Below are 16686 nucleotides of genomic sequence, written 5' to 3' on the forward strand. Positions count from 1 at the left end.
TATAGTGTGTGTGTGTGTGTGTGCGTGTGTCTACACCCAAAGGAATTCAGGTAGTTAATAAATTTGCAAAAATCTCTCTTTCTACATTCATGCACACAGACACAAAAGCATGTTTCTATTTCCTGAAGCACTTCCCCAGGAATTTGGAAGACAAAGAAAAATTCAATAAGATTAGCCTGAATATGTTTTAAAAAAGACTTCTCATATATAGTTTATAATCATATAGACTGGAAAGTACTGTGAAGATCAAGTCCATCTTAATTAAGGCTTGCAGAGGTCTATTTTTTGGTTAAGTTGATAGGATCATCTATCTGTGAGTTATAGTGACATTAACTAAAAAGAGTGAATGTGAAAGCACTTCATAAATTATACTTATTATACAGATATTGTTATTATTGGGGACCAAAAACATGGAACATGATAGGCTTATCTATCTATCCTATATAATAAAAGCCTAGGTGGCATCACGCCCTCATGTGACGTTGTCACAAGATGGCTGCCACAAGATGGCCGGCAGGGGAGGGCAGTTGTGGGCGATCGGGCTGGCAGGGGAGGGAAGTTGTGGGTGATCTGGACAGCAGGGGAGCAGTTAGGGATCAATCAGGCTGGCAGGCAGAAGCGGTTAGGGGCAATCAGGCCGGCAGGCAGGCAAGCAGTTAGGAGCCAGTGGTCCTGGATTGTGAGAGGGATGTCCCAGATTGGGGAGGGTGCAGGCTGGGTTGAGGGAAACCCCTCTCCCCACCCCCGACCCCTGTGCATGAATTTCGTGCACTGGGCTTCTAGTATGAATATAAAAGGCTGATATGCAAAGTGTCCCCTCGGGAGTTTGAGTGGGAGACTGTGAAGTTTGATTGCTCGTATGACGTGCACTGACCACCAGGGTGTGGCGCAGAATGAAGGGAGGCCCCTGCTGGCAGCCAGTAGCCAGGGAAGGAAGGCCCCAATCGGCCCTGATCGCCGGCCCGGCCTAGGGACCCTACCTGTGCACGAATGTTGTGCACCGGGCCTCTAGTTATTTATACAAGTGAACCAAGAAAACTATTATCCTCTAATGACAAGTTGAAGTGTACCTTGTGTGGTCATGGATCCACTAGCATTACTTGACAGCATTTACTTTTAACAAACCAAGAAAATGCAAAATCCAGGTAAGTATCTTTAAAGCAATTTAAATATTTGAAAATTCAACTTAAAAAATCCACTAAGCTAGCAAAGTCAAAACAAAAAACATGGGTAACATAAAACAAAACAGACAAAGTGGATCCAAAGATACAAGTGAATGGGGACAAATCACCAACAGCTGTAAGATTCATGTAGTATCAGCATCTGTGTGGAAGGAAGCAATATGAGAACCATAAAACATTCAAAGGAACTAAAAGGAAAGCAGGGCAGGCCAATGAGAATAGGTGAAATTGGGAGAGTTCTGCCTATGTGTGGATGATTGCAAGGGATTCACAATAAGGTCTGAAAAAGCTGGTGCAATAGGAGCCCTATGAACTCTCAAAAGTACTTGCTGAAGCTTCCTTCCAGGATAAAGCCCCATACTGGTAAGAAACTTCTGGGAACAGATTCCAAACTGAGCAGGAAAGGACAACAGATGCAAAGAGAACGTCCATTCAAGAGCAGGGCAGATGGGGTGTGGTGGGTGGGTAAGGACAATAAAGCCAACACATGAAGTATAAGACTATATTTTTGCACACCTCCCTACAAGAGGAATTCTGGCACCTTTAAGCTAGAAAACATATCCTGACCCACATATTGCTTCTATAAATTCAGGAAAACTAATTTCATTTAAAACTGCAAAAACACAATAGAAATGCAGTAAAATTCCATAGAAAGCTATTATATGAAATAAAAGATATGGATTTTTGTAGACAACAAAAGCATGCCAGAAAGAAAGCTATATCCTAATATTCCAAAGGCACATTAAAAAGAAACTATACCCTAAAATTCCAAAGTGAGCCATAAGAAAAACAACAATAACAACAAAAAATGAACAGCATAATTCTAAATTAGTAAAACTGGAAACAAGATGACAAAACTCAGGAAAGTATTAAAATGAAAGAAGACTCCAGAAAAGACTAATAAATTCAACTATATATAAGGAATGCAAGATGGTATAAAGACTAGGGATAAACAAAATTTTGTTTATTGCTTTTTAAACCATGTGTTGAAAGGGCATAATTACATTCCTGTGAAAAATGAACCCAGAACAATTAACACCAAGACATAGTCAAAGGAAGCGCCAGGAAGGCAGGCAGGCAGGATGGTCAGAAGGAAGGATGAATGAACCTTACCTTCCCCGAGGCCCATTCCCAGGAACCTGCCCTAACCTCTGTGTATGATCTAGTTTTTCTTTTCCTGTATCCTACCAAAAACAAAAGCAAAGCAAAATGAGGGCAACTCTCTAACATTCTGTTTAAATGAACAGAATAACTAGGCTTGCCTGCTGACCTGCCCCATTTAGACATTTGCCCTTTTCGTAGATTCTGCCACCACACTAATCATAGTTTTTATCACATGACTGTTTTCTGCTTTCACCCTGCAGGTTTACTGGACTAAGGACAAGCATCTGACTAAAGAACGATCCATTTTAGACTAGCCAGCAATCTTTGACTGGCCTGGCTTGACTTGAACATATGAGCTGAACCAATCATATTCCTTATTCAGGAAGATGCAATTAACAAACAGAGAAAAACTGGTTAATTAACTATGAACTGACTCTTTGAAAACTACACACAAGATGAGATTATGAAAAAGTCTAGGTATAAAGAGAGTAAACAAAGAAGACTCACAAGAAACAGACCATGAGTAAGAGACCATAAATCCTCTAAAGCAGCGGTTCTCAACCTGTGGGTCGAGGCCCCTTTGGGGGTCGAACGACCCTTTCACAGGGGTCGCCTAAGACCATCGGAAAACACATATATAATTACATATTGTTTTTGTGATTAATCACTATGCTTTAATTATGTTCAATTTGTAACAATGAAAATACATCCTGCATATCAGATATTTACATTACGATTCATAACAGTAGCAAAATTACAGTTATGAAGTAGCAACGAAAATAATTTTATGGTTGGGGGTCACCACAACATGAGGAACTGCATTAAAGGGTCGCGGCATTAGGAAGGTTGAGAACCACTGCTCTAAAGAGAGACATGGAAAGAATAGCTGTCCCAAACCCTTGCTGGTTCTGACAATGTCCCTGCATCGCCTTATCTTTTTTGTTGTTATTGTTAGTCCCCTTCCCAGGATATTTTTCCATTGATTTTTAGAGAGAGTGGAAGGAAGGGAGAGAGACACAGAGAGAGAAACATCAATGTGAGAGAGACACATCCATTGGCTGCCTCCTGCAAGCGCCCTAACCTGAGCCAGGAATCTAGCCTGCAACCAAGGTACACGTCCTTAACAGGAATCAAACCTGGGACCCTTCAGAATGAGGGCTAACACTCTATCCACTGAGCTAAACCGACTAGGGACCTGCATACCTTAAAGTAAACACCATTTTCCTTGAGATTCCTTCCATAGATCTATATTCCTTCCCATGAAAAGAGCCTAATTATTATAATTTCTTTGATTAGAAAACAGCAAAATCTAATTCAGAGCCATGTTATTTTAAAATATACCAGCTTATATAATTGGAGAAAAAAAACAGGTTTTAGAAGTTTTGTGGGGCCTTATACAATCTTGGGAACCTTTTTCAGAAAAAGAATAGAAAATTAGGTAAAGACCTTGGCAGGGCCCCTTGCAAATGAGGTACTCTGAAGCTTAAACTTCACTGGATTCATGGTAAATCCACTTCAGCTTTGAAATGACAGAGTTCTGAATTCAAATCGAAAGAGCAATATGACTTACAAACTGAAAAAGTGTTCCTGCAGGAAAATTACACTGTATTTTCTTCATTCAGTGTTTACTAAACTATAGATCATGAGATGAATGTGGTTGGTCATGACTAGCATAAAATTTTTAAAGGTTAAATAAAGAAAACAGAATAGAAAATACCAATGTGAAACATACAGGAGTCAGTTTTGTAAATATGTTATTTCAACTATACACAACATGTACATGCATAGTGAACGTAAAATTAGTTTTTTCCTTTCAAAATTGTAATGGTTTTTTATTGCTTTTTGATCTGACATTTTATAAGATTGAATGTCAAAATGGCCCATTGACTAATTTGCCAAGGACTGAAACTCACAGACCAGAGCCAGTGATCAGTAATCAATGCACGAACTGGCTGAGTGTTGGTAGGATAGACTTTAGCAGTTTGAGTGAGATAAGGTCTCAGGTGACCTCTACCCATCCGGTGTGCAGAGGCTCTTAGACATCACCAATCTGTTGTGGGGCCTCAAGAAGGGATTCTTTTCATGTGAACCAACTGCCTAGAGAAGAGTTGGAGTCAGACAAAACAAACTAAATAGTCATTAAAAAGCAACAATATTTAGATTTATATTAGGTAAGGAAAGTGCAAATTAGTTAAAAATTGAATATCAGAGGTAAAAGTGTGAGGGTCTTGCCTGAATCAATCATTCTAAAAGTTGCAAAATAATGACTATAAATTCCTTGTAAATTTATGAGTTATTATATTCTAAGGAATAGTGTTCCCTTCTCTTGCACTTAAAATTTTATGTATAATCATTATGGTCTCATGGATTGCTTTATCCAATGAGCTGCCATTATTCATTTTGGTGGTCAAGTTGTCCTGAATTTGGCCAGTGAAACCCCTTCAAACTGTCTCTCGTCTCCTTTTGACATAGCCCTATCATTCTGAGCACTTAATTACTTTCTGACACGGTAAGACTTTGTGACACTATAAAGCTCTCCTTACACTTCCTATGCCCTAGGTCAGGGGTCCTCAAACTTTTTAAACAGGGGGCCAGTTCACTGTCCCTCAGACCGTTGGAGGGCCGGACTATAGTTTAAAAAAAAACTATGAACAAATTCCTATGCACAGTGCACATATCTTATTTTGAAGTAAAAAAACAAAACGGGAACAAATAAAATATTTGTATTTGCATGTGGCCCGCGGGCCGTAGTTTGAGGACTCCTGCCCTAGGTATTTCTCCAAGAAGCTCTAGCCTTTTTTAGTGGAAAAAATTATTTAACAGGAAGATCTGGACACTAAGTATGCTCACTGCTGCTGCTGATTCATTGTTTTCAGTAGATTGAGCTAGAGGAAAAGTGACAGTTTTATATGATTCCATCCAATACATATGTAACTGAAAAATCATGAATTCACATTGATCCTCTAATTCCATATGGTTTTCCTTGCCTTACTCCATTTGCACACTTCTGTCTTCTCACATCTTCATCAGTATATTTATTTATTCATTTCTCAATCCTACATTATATCCCATGTAGTTTTAGAACTGCATGTCCATAATATTACTAAAAAAAACCTGTTCTAAGTAGAACTGAAGATCTGTCTGTTGAAATCTATTTGTCTTTTGAATGAAGGGCCCATTATTTTCTTCTTATACTGGTACATTATTTTCATACTTCTTACATTATTTCTGGCATGTTTCTATCACAATCACTTTGAAAGCTTTCTTAAACCATTCTCATTTAGTGACATCTGTGCAAGGATAATCAACATTCTTTCTTTGTGACAGTCCTTATTATTTGACAAACACAAAAGAACTATACAGCATGTAAATTAACAATGCCATGCTTTAAGTGGCAATGCACTTTTTAAATTTTTTACTTATTGACTGATTTTAAAGAGAGAGGAAAGGGAGGGACAGAAAGAAGAAGGGAGGGAAGGAGAGAAAAGGGAGATGGGAGGTAGGGAGAGAGGTAGAGAGAGAGAGAGAGAGATAGATAGATAGATAGATAGATGATAGAGAAATAACGATTTGTTGTTCCACTTATTTATGCATTCATTGGTTAATTCTTATATGTGCCCTGACCAGGTATTGAACCCTCAAACCTTGGCATATTAGGATGACGCTCTAACTAACTGAGCAACCTGGGCAGTGCCAGCAATGTACTTTGATATGCTCTTAAATATTTAATATTTTAAAAATATGTTTTTATCCAGTTTAGAGAGGAAGGGAGAGGGAGAGAGATAGAAACATTGATGAAAGAGAAACATCAACATCTATCGGATGCCTCCTATATGCCCCCTACTGGGGATTGAGACTGCAACCTGGCCATGTGCCCTGATTGGGAACAAACCTGTAAGATCTCATGGTGCATGGGTTGATGCTCAGTGAGCTACACTAGCTGGGCTAATTTTTTTTAATTCTATTAATCAGGCTCTCTTACCTGGGTTCTAACACTCATAGGAAAAATTCATAGTTTAAGAAATTGTTCTTACTATAATTTCCTCAAGGAGAAAGTAATTTGATGTCTTTATTCTCACACACAGAAAATTAAAAACACAAAAAACCAATAGCCTTACTACAGAATTCTGTTAATATGACTTGAATTCCCTATTTATGACAGATATTTCTTAGTTTGAAAATCTAATTACTGCCTCCAAAATCTGACTACAGTTAAAAATACACATGTCATAATGTGAAATCAGTTGGGCTGTTAAATACAGTAAATGAGACTTAAAGGTAATCAAAAAGCTTATGATGTTTATACTTTAATTTTTTTTAAATCATATATATATATATATATATATATATAATTTTAGCGAGAGAGGAAGGGAGAGGAAGAGAGAAACATCGATTGGTTGCCTCCCATCAGGGATGGAACCTGCAACCTAGGTATGTGCCCTAACTGGAACTGAACCCACAACCCTTCAGTGCACAGGACAATGCTCTAACCAACTGAGACATACAGGCCAGGGCGTTATTTATACTTTTAAGGTTAGAAAACTTTCTCCTTGGTAGCTGTACTCTCAAACAAAACTGAAGTTAAGATAAATCAATAGGTGGTACAGTAAGATATATTTTTCCCCCTCAAATCCTTCTTATAAATGTCAATAAAATATTCTAGATTTGATATAATTAAGGTTGATTTCAGTAATTTAAAAACTTGGAAATTCTATTGAAATTCTTCCTACCATAGATGAATACAAATTACATTTTTTAAAAATCCTCACCTGAGGATATGTTTATTGGTTTTAGAGGGAGAGGAAGAAGACAGAGAGAAACACTGATTGGTTGCCTCCTGTACGTGACCCACCAGGGATCAAACCTGCAACCTTTTGGTGTATAGGATGATGCTCCGACCAACTGAGTCACCCGTTCAGGGCCCAATTACATTTTTATAGTATTAAAATTATGATAAGGTTTAAAAGTTAAAAATTCTGAACTTTCAAAACTTAAATCCTTTAAAATTTTTAAGAAAACATATATGTTGCCCTGGCCGGTGTGGCTCAGTTGGCTAAGCATTGTCCCATGAACTAAGAGGTCGCTGATTTGATTCCTGGTCAGGGCTTGATCCCCAATAGGGGGCATGCAGTAGGCAGCTGATAGGTGTTTCTCTCCCTCTCCCTAAAAAAAAAGGAAAAAAAAAGAAAAAAACATATCCACAAACGTCTTCTTAGGAAATTACAGTGTATATTACTCACCATTTGATGCTGATGAACCTGGGGTCAACAAACTAAGTGGGGAAAAATGTTGTCTATTAAAGTTAGCAGCTGCGGGTGCTCCTCCAAGGGGTGCCCCAGGTCCATACATCTGACCTCCTGAAAGGTTTGAGGCAAAGTTTCCCAAATGTGTAGAAGAAGGTGTTACAGAACCATATGGCGAGTCCATATTGACAATACCTATGATGGAGAAAATAATCATAATTTATAAAAGTTATCCCACCCCAGGAAAAAAAATTAGAAAAACTTAAAATTCTAAGAACCCTCCTAATATATAAAAAAAATTTTAAATATATTTTTTATTGATTTCAGAGAGGGAGGGAAAGGGAGAGATAGAAACATCAATGATGAGAGAGAATCATCGATCGGCTGCCTCTTGCACTCCCCCCACTAGGGATCGAGCCCGCAACCCAGGCATGTGCCCCTGCCCAGAATCAAACACACAACCCTTCAGTCCGCAGGCCGAAGCTCTATCCTCTAAGCCAGCAGTTCTCAACCTGTGGGTGGCGACCCCTTTCGGGGTCGAACGACCCTTTCACAGGGGTCGCCTAAGACCATCGGGAAACACATATATAATTAATTACATATTGTTTTTGTGATTAATCACTATGCTTTAATTATGTTCAATTTGTAACAATGAAATTGGGGGTCACCACAACATGAGGAACTGTATTAAAAGGTCGAGGCATTAGGAAGGTTGAGAACCACTGCTCTAAGCCAAACTAGCTAGGGCTAAAAAAAAATTTTAGATTAAAAAGTCTCCTTGCTTACTTCTTTGTCCACTGACCACCATTTCCCCCTCTATTTCATAAACGTAACTACAAAAATAATTATCAAGAAAAATATAATTCTAATAGTTAATATTTCCATGGGTCGCCTCCTGCAGAGGTCCCCTAGTCTGTGAGAGGGCGCATGCTGGGCTGAGGAACCCCCCTCAAGTGCACAGATTTTCATGCACCACGCCTCTAGTGATGATATAATATTACTAACCTTATATAATAAAGGCTAATATGCAAATTGTCCCCTCGGGCAGGAGTTTGACCAACTGGGAGTTGGACCAGAGGGTGGGGCCAGCTGGCCAACAGCTCTGGCCTCTCCTCCCATCCAGCCCCACCCCCAATTGCCCCCCCCCCACCCTGATCAGGAGTGGGGCTGGCCAGCCAACTGCCCACGGCCCCTCCCCCTGGCTGGCCCCACCCCTGATAAACCCCCCTCACACCAATGGAGAGAAGGGCCGGCCAACCTCCTGTGGCCCCTCAACCTGGCAGGCCCAGCCCTGATCTGCCCCAATTGGGGCTGGGCTGGCTGGACCCCACCTGTGCACGAATTCATGCACTGAGCCTCTAGTTTATTATAAAATACATGTATATTTAATATCAACACTGAAATTTAAATAAGTTAATGACCAAGGAGTTACATAAAATTTTATCTTTAAAAAACTTAGGGGAAAGCCCTGGCCATTGTGGCTCAGTTGGTTGGGCATCATCCCATCGACTGAAAGGCTGCTGGTTCAATTTCAGGTCAGGGCCTATGCCTGGATAGCAGGCTGGATGCTTGTTGGGGGGCATGCAGGAGGCAGCCGATGATGTTCTCCTCTCACATTGATGTTTCTCTCTCTGTCTCCCTTGCCCTTCCTCTCTCTCTAAAAATCATAAAAAATATTTTAAAAAACAAAACAAAACTTAGGGGGAAGGGAGGAGTGAATAGACAAAACAGGATTTTTAAGACACTGAGAGTACTTTGTATGATACTATAATTGTAGATTCTGATCATTAAACATTTGTTCAAATCCACAGGAATATACATCAGTCACTGAGAGTGAATCCTAATGCAAGCTAAGGACTTTGATAAGGATGTGTTGATGAAGGTTCATCAATTGTAACAATATTCCAGTCTCGTGCGGGATGCTGATGGGAGAAGGCTATACCTTTGTGGAGACAGGGGTATACAGAAAATCTATACTTTTCTCTCAATTTTACTGTGAACCTAAAAGTACTATAAGAATTTAATAAATCCTTAACAAGAAAACTACAGGGGAAAAAGAAAAAGCTGTAACTATACTTCTGCAACAGAGAAATCTTGATGGTTAGCACCTTAACTAAGTGGCCATACTTTCCATAGCCAACACTGGGACAATGTCATTGAGTGCCTCCTGATGTAAGGCAGTGTGAGTTTCAAAACACCACCTCTCTGATGTTCTTGCTAGAAATGTTGGACTTTAATGTAGTCATGGGTTCAAGAAACAGTGAATCTGACATGTGAGACATGTTTTAGGGCAACTGGGCTCTTCAAAGGATTCAATGTCAAGAAGAACAAAGGAAGGTAGTAAGATGTTTTAGACTGGGAGAGAGTAAAGAGATATAGCAGGCCACAACCACCATGCCAAAGCAAAAGAAGAGTCAGCTGCAGCCACTGCTGCCGCAGCCCCAGGTGCCCAAGCAGAAAGAGACTGGGGACAAAGACAATGGGAATCCTGTGGGAAGGCCCTCCCCACATGGCCAATGGAAAGCCTGGTGACCCCAAATCTGCCCCCAACTGGAATCCACCCACATGTCCAACATTAGCAGAATGGATGTTATTGCGTGTACATGCAATGAATGGGATACTACACTGCAATAAAAATGAACAAACTTTTACTACAGGCAACCTGGATGAATCTCACAAATGTGATGTTGGAGTGAAAGGAGCCAGAAACAAAAGAATGCAGACTCTTTTCACAGAGGTCACCCTGGATCAAGGGGACTGATGATTCCACTACTGCTGAGTCTCTCACCTCCTCCCCAGGTCAGAGGCCCAGTTTAGGGAGGCTTAGGCCTCAGGTTTGGCCCATATGGTTGTGGTTGGTGGGGGGTCAATGCTGAGCCTCCTTTTACTGGGCCAGACCATGGTAGTCTTTCACAAAGAACAGAGACATCCTTGAAGGCTCACAAGCTGGTCACTTGTCAAGATTACCTGCCCCCTCCCTCACCCCAAGGATGACCCCCAGGATACAGAAGACAAATCTGATGGTCACTGTTGATATGAGGACCTTTGTGCCTTCTGCCACCCAGGCCTCCTCAGTGAGACTATGCCTTCCCAGCTGAGCTAGAGAGAGCCCTCTGTGACCTAGTGGCCATATGTTTCCCTGTGGCCCTGTGACAGCTACTACGACAGTTACCATCCTTACTCAGTAACACCCACCCCTGTCCATCGCGTCCCCCATATGGGGTCCAGTGTTTCATCACTGGGGTGAGGTGTGCGCTATTTCTGCTGATCCAGCCTCCAGGACCCCATCTTTGCTCCCTCAACTGCCTCCTGGGTCCTCTTTCCCCTTGCCAACAGACTGCTGAGCAGGAAACTTATTTGGTGCTATTTTTTGTGCATCTGTCCACCCAGCCCCCAGTGCTGCCCTCGATTCCTGAGCCCTAGAACAGTTTCATACCATTCCCCTCTTCTGGCTGCTTGTTTTAGGTCCTTTTTGTTGATAACCCCTGCTCCCAATGTTGGCAGCTGCTCTGTGAAACTCCCCAAGGTGTCTGACCTGGGGTCAAGTTTGGATGACTGGGACAGAGTCACTTCCCGAAAGGCCACTCTCCCTGCTTTTGGTTTTTGTAGTTCTGCTATCAGTAGCATGGCCAATACTGCTGTGGTCCGTGATTGTTCTCCTTGATAAATGTACATCCCCTCACAGTCGCAGTGTCTGTGGCATTTCTATGGCTTCCCCCCACACTAAAGTATTTCTGCCCAAAATGAGTGAGGCTCTTAGTGCCCTCGAGGCTCTCCAGACCTCCCAACATGGGAGAATTGGGAAACTTTTCACGAGACTTCCTCCCTGGCCTCCCCATTCTTCTGGTGTCGCTTTTTCTGGATTTGACACAGGTCCATGAGATGTGCTCTAAAGCCTCTGGTGGGCCTACCCTATTTCCTCTATAGCCCATGTTCCTTAATCTATGTAGTTGTGAGGGCACCAGCCCTTTCATTTGAATTTTGTGGATCTCCACCTGGCCTATCTTTGGGTGGAAGCTGGACAGTCCTGACACGCTCTCCCGACCTCTGTCCCTACGTCACTGTCACTGGTTGTTTTCTGTGAAAACAGTGTGAGCAGGCTCAGTCTTGAACTGGCCCTGAGGAAATGGGTCAGGAGTTGTGTGGCCAAGAGGGAGGGATGAGACCCATTGGAGAATTGAAAATGAATTTTTTTCTTTTTAACAATTTTTATGTTAGTAATAAATGCAGTGGGGGAAAAAAAAAGAAAAGAAAAAAAAGACATAACAGCCAAAGGCAATGTGTGAACCTTGATTTGATCTTGGATCAAAAGGAAACACCCCCTCCCCCCCGCCACACACACACACACATAGGCATAAAGGATGTATCTGGGATGAAGGTAATGCATATTTGGTGCTATTACTGAATTAATGTTAATTTTCTTGGGTGTAGTAATAGTGGAATAGAGTTGTAAAGGCAAACATGCCTGTTTTAACCTGAATCTAATGAATTATCTTCTGATGGACTCTCAAGTTAAACTTCAATACTAATTTTGGCTCTCCTCAACTCTACACACTCCCTCAATCTTGCCTCCCTTATAGAGCTTACTGTATCTTTCCACAAAATAAGAATTTACTTCCTTTTTCTCTAAATCTTAATTTTACTCTTTCTCAACATATCACCTAGATTTTCATATTTTTTGAAAGGTGAAGTATTATAAATTGCAATTATTAAAAATGAAATATAAAAACATTTCCAATGCATTAGTATATTATCTTTCCAAATCAAATTATAGATTCTATTGCTTTAGTACAAGATAAATTGTTTTTGAAAGTACACATAAATACTTCAGCGAACCCCCAGCAAAGAAGTATTACTGATGTAAATGTTCATTATACTAGTCACACATTATTGAAATGAGTAAAAATAACAATCATTTCCCATTAAATTTAGAATTTTTTTGTTAGAGAATGTCATCCTATATCAGTGATGGCAAACCTATGACACGCGTGTCAGAGATGACACATGATCTCATTTTTTTGGTTGATTTTTCTTTGTTAAATGGCATTTAAATATATAAAATAAATATCAAAAATATAAGTCTTTGTTTTACTATGGGTGCAAATATCAAAAAATTTCTATATGTGACACGGCACCAGAGTTAAGTAAGGGTTTTTCAAAATGCTGACAGGCTGAGCTCAAAAGGTTCACCATCACTGTCCTATATAATAAAAGGCTAATATGCAAATCGACCGAACAGCAGAACGACTGGTCACTATGACGAGAACTGACCACCAGAAGGCAGACGCTCAACGCAGGAGCTGCCCCCTGGTGGTCAGTGCGCTCCCACAGGGGGAACACCGCTCAGCCAGAAGCCCTGAGCTGGGCTCACAGCTGGCGAGCACAGAGGCGGTGATGGGAACCTCTCTGTCTCCGTGGCAGCGCTAAGGATGTCCGACTGAAGGCTTAGGCCCGCTCCCTATGGAGAGCCATCAGTTGGGCATCCCCCGAGGGCTCCTGGACTGTGAGAGGGCACAGGCTGGGCTGAGGGACGCCTCCACCAAGTGCACAAATTTCATGTACCGGGCCTCTAGTGTCTTTAATAACACAGATCAGGTTGGCAATCTTTCTGTAAAGGGCTAAATAGTAAATATTTATAGGCTGTCATTAGAGCAAAAAAGCAACTATAACAATATTAAATGAATGGGCATGGCTGATTTCAACAAAGCTTTGTGAACACTAAAATTTGAATTTCCTATTTTTTGTGTTACTAATATTCTTTAAAAGTTTTTTTAAAAATATACTTAAAAAATCTTATACAATCTTATATCTCAGTTATAAAAAAATTACAAATGTAATAAAAGAGGTAGCGTCCTAGCCGGTTTGGCTCAGTGGATAGAGCATCGGCCTACGAACTGAAGGGTCCCAGGTTCGATTCCAGCCAAGGGCACATGCCCGGGTTGTGGGCTCAATCCCCTGTAGGGGGCATGCAGTAGGCAGCCAATCAATGATTCTCTCTCATCAGTGATGTTTCTATCTCTCTCTCCCTCTCCCTTCCTCTCTGAAATCAATAAAGAAATATATTTAAAAATAAAAAAGAACGTAATTCATGAAAAACAAAACAGGAAGCCAGACATACTTGGCCCATGGACCATAGTTATCCATCACTAGCATGGATTCTCTTAAATTGCTTGAAATTTTCCTATTAAAACATATAGCTCTAAACCCAATTTGGTATTCTGGATTAAACATTACAACAGAGAAAGGATATCATTGAAAAAAAAACTGATAAAATTTGAACAAAGCTTGCAGTTTAATTATATTGTATATTATTTTCTTAGTTTTAATAAATGTACCATGATTAGTTACATAGATATTTAACATTAGGGAAAGCTGCAGTAGTTACAGAACTCTTCTATAAATATAAAATTATCTCTAAGTAAATAGTTAAGAAAATAAAATAATCATTCACAAATATACTCTATAAATATCAGCACTTTCTAACAGAACTTTCTATGATAATGTTATATGTTCGATATGTTAGCCACTAGAGATATGTGTTTATAAAGCATTTGAAATACTAGTATGGCCAACTTACAGCCACTAAGGAAAACAATAGGGAGGATCCTCAAAAAAACTGAAAACAGAACTACCATACAGATCTAGCAATTCCATTCCTGGAAATATATCCAAAGGAAACAAACAAACAAAAAAACTAACTAAAAAAGATATCTACAATCCCATATTCATAGCAGCATTATTCATAACAGCTAAGATCTGGGAAAAACCTAAGTGTCCATTTGGCAGATAAATGAATAAACAAGTTGTGACTTAGTATACTAGAGGCCCGGTGCACAACATTTGTGCACTGGGGAGTGGGGGTGGGGGAGTGTCCCTTAGCCTGGCCCTGCACCCTCTCGCAGTCTGGGACCCCTTGGGGGATGTCAGCCTGAGGGGTCCTTAGCGTTGCCTTGGAGGTGGGAGACGCTCCTGCCACCGCCTCTGCACTCGCCAGCCTCTGCACTCGCCAGCTGTGAGCCCAGAATCTGACTGAGCAGTGCTCCCCCTGTGGGAGCGCACTGACCACCAGGGGGCAGCTTCTGCGTTGAGCGTCTGCCCCCTGGTGGTCAGTGCACGTCACAGTGAGTGGTCATTCAGCCACTTGGTCAATTTGCATATTAGTCTTTTATTATATAGGATATATATAGTATACACACACACACATATATGAATCTTATTCAGCCATAAGAAAGAAAATCCTGCCATTTTTTACTACATGGGTGGACGGTGAGGGAATTACACTAAGTGAAATAAGCCAGACAGAGAAAGACCAATACTGTGAATTCACTTGTATGTGGAATTTAAAAATAAACAAACTCTAGAAAAAGAGATCAAATTTGGGAGAGTAGGATAATGGTGGAAGGTGGTCAAAGGTATGAACTTGTAGTATAAGATAAATAAGTACTAGGAATGTAATGTACACCATGATGACTACACTTAACATTGGTGTATATATATGTGTGTGTGTGTGTGTGTGTGTGTATATATATGTATGTATATATATATATATATATATATATATATATGAAAGTTATTAAGAGACAGTAAATCCTAAGAACTCTCAACACAAAAAAAATTTTTGCTTTTTATTATGCCCTTATGAAATGATGTATGCTAACAGCAGTAATCAACTCACAATATATGTAAGTCAAACCATTATGCTGTACAGCTTAAACTTATACAGTAATGTATGTCAATTATACTTAAATGAAACTGGAAAAACAAATTAAAATAAAAAGAAATATGACCAGCTTGACTACCATCTTCAATTTTATTTAACTTTAAATAGCACATGTGGTTAGTAGCAACCCTATTAAACTAGGTACCTGTATATTTTTCTCATTATTTTAAAAAAAGATAATCAAATGAAATCAAATATTAAAATTCTTCCGTTAATTACATTTTATTTGAAATAAAATACAATTTGAAATAAAATGTAATTAACAAAATGGTATTACCTTAATAAATTAAAACATAAGAGACTTTTTTACATTGAGAGAAAAATATACCTGATAAGTTTATTTGTGGGAAATTTAAAATAAAATCCACTGTACTTCTAAAAAGATTAGAACACTTGAGTTTAAAAAATACAGCAATTTCTGTCTATCTGGCCTAGAGTAAAAATATTAGAAAATGGCTATGAGTTTTCACATCACTTGTGTAAATGAGCAGCTGCGGAATATCAGAAAATACAAACTTACCTGAGGGACTTGGAGCAGGTCTCTGTAATGGTGGTCTAAAACCTGGAGCTTTGGAAGTATCAGACTGATGTAAAGGATCTGAATTTGGCAAATATGAGGATTTTCCTGATAGCATAGATTCTGGTGTTGACTGAGATGAAACAACTGATCCTCCCCAGAAGGCATGAGAAGTAGGACTGTTTTCAAACAATGTGCTAAAGGGCCCAAATGGTAAGGGTGCACTGAAATTGGGAGCAATAGGCTTATTTGCTGGATGTACTGAATTTTGACAAGCACTTTGTGTACTTAAGGTCGAAGGTAGCTGAACAGAAGAGGGAACACTGTGAGGTCTTTTAATGTGATTGACACTGAGGGCTGCAACAGATGAATTATGAACTGGAGCTGGATTCTTATGAGGGGCAGTTGTGCCATGAGAGGGTGGTCTAATAGCAGGGGTTTCCATTTTAGGAGCAGGCTGGGAGCATCCCATTTGCGTCCTGAGGCATGGGTAAGTCACTGGGGCAGTAGAAGGCACTGCCACCAGAGAAGAACTTGTTGCTAAAGGAGGAACAGTCATTCTAACCTCCGGAGGAGGAACCTGAGACTGCTGAAGAGGTGGTCTTGGCTCCTGAGAAACAGATCCTGGAGGTTGCTGCTGAACAGAATGAACTGATGAACTCCCAGAACTGCTGCTGTTTGAAGGTCTATTATTTACTGTTTCTACTACTGGAGGACTACCTGCTTCCTGTTCAGAGGAAGATGCCCCTTTATTTGGAGATGCTGTTCCACAATCCAAAGGGCTATTTCTAGAAACCCCTCCTGGCTGAGCTGGTGGTGATGGGGAAGATGGGGATGATACTGGGTAGTGTTCTTTGGCAGTAGGCATGGGATATGTGGAATTTGTGGGTGCAGTGCTGTTGTTGCTTGCTGTGGTTGTTA

The 16686-nt window shown here is 40.2% G+C and overlaps 1 protein-coding gene across 1 annotated transcript in view; it reads right to left on the bottom strand.

Moving 5' to 3' along the window:
- Nucleotides 1-16686, bottom strand: part of ANKRD17 (ankyrin repeat domain 17) — a 163520-nt gene that overhangs the window by 5798 nt on the left and 141036 nt on the right. Inside the window, 2 exon segments of the mRNA XM_014529477.1 lie at nt 7526-7723; nt 15769-16678. Of these exon segments, the coding sequence (XP_014384963.1) occupies nt 7526-7723; nt 15769-16678 (1108 nt within the window).

This window comes from Myotis brandtii, unplaced genomic scaffold (assembly GCF_000412655.1).
Source record: "Myotis brandtii unplaced genomic scaffold, ASM41265v1 scaffold681, whole genome shotgun sequence".
NCBI lineage: Eukaryota > Metazoa > Chordata > Mammalia > Chiroptera > Vespertilionidae > Myotis > Myotis brandtii.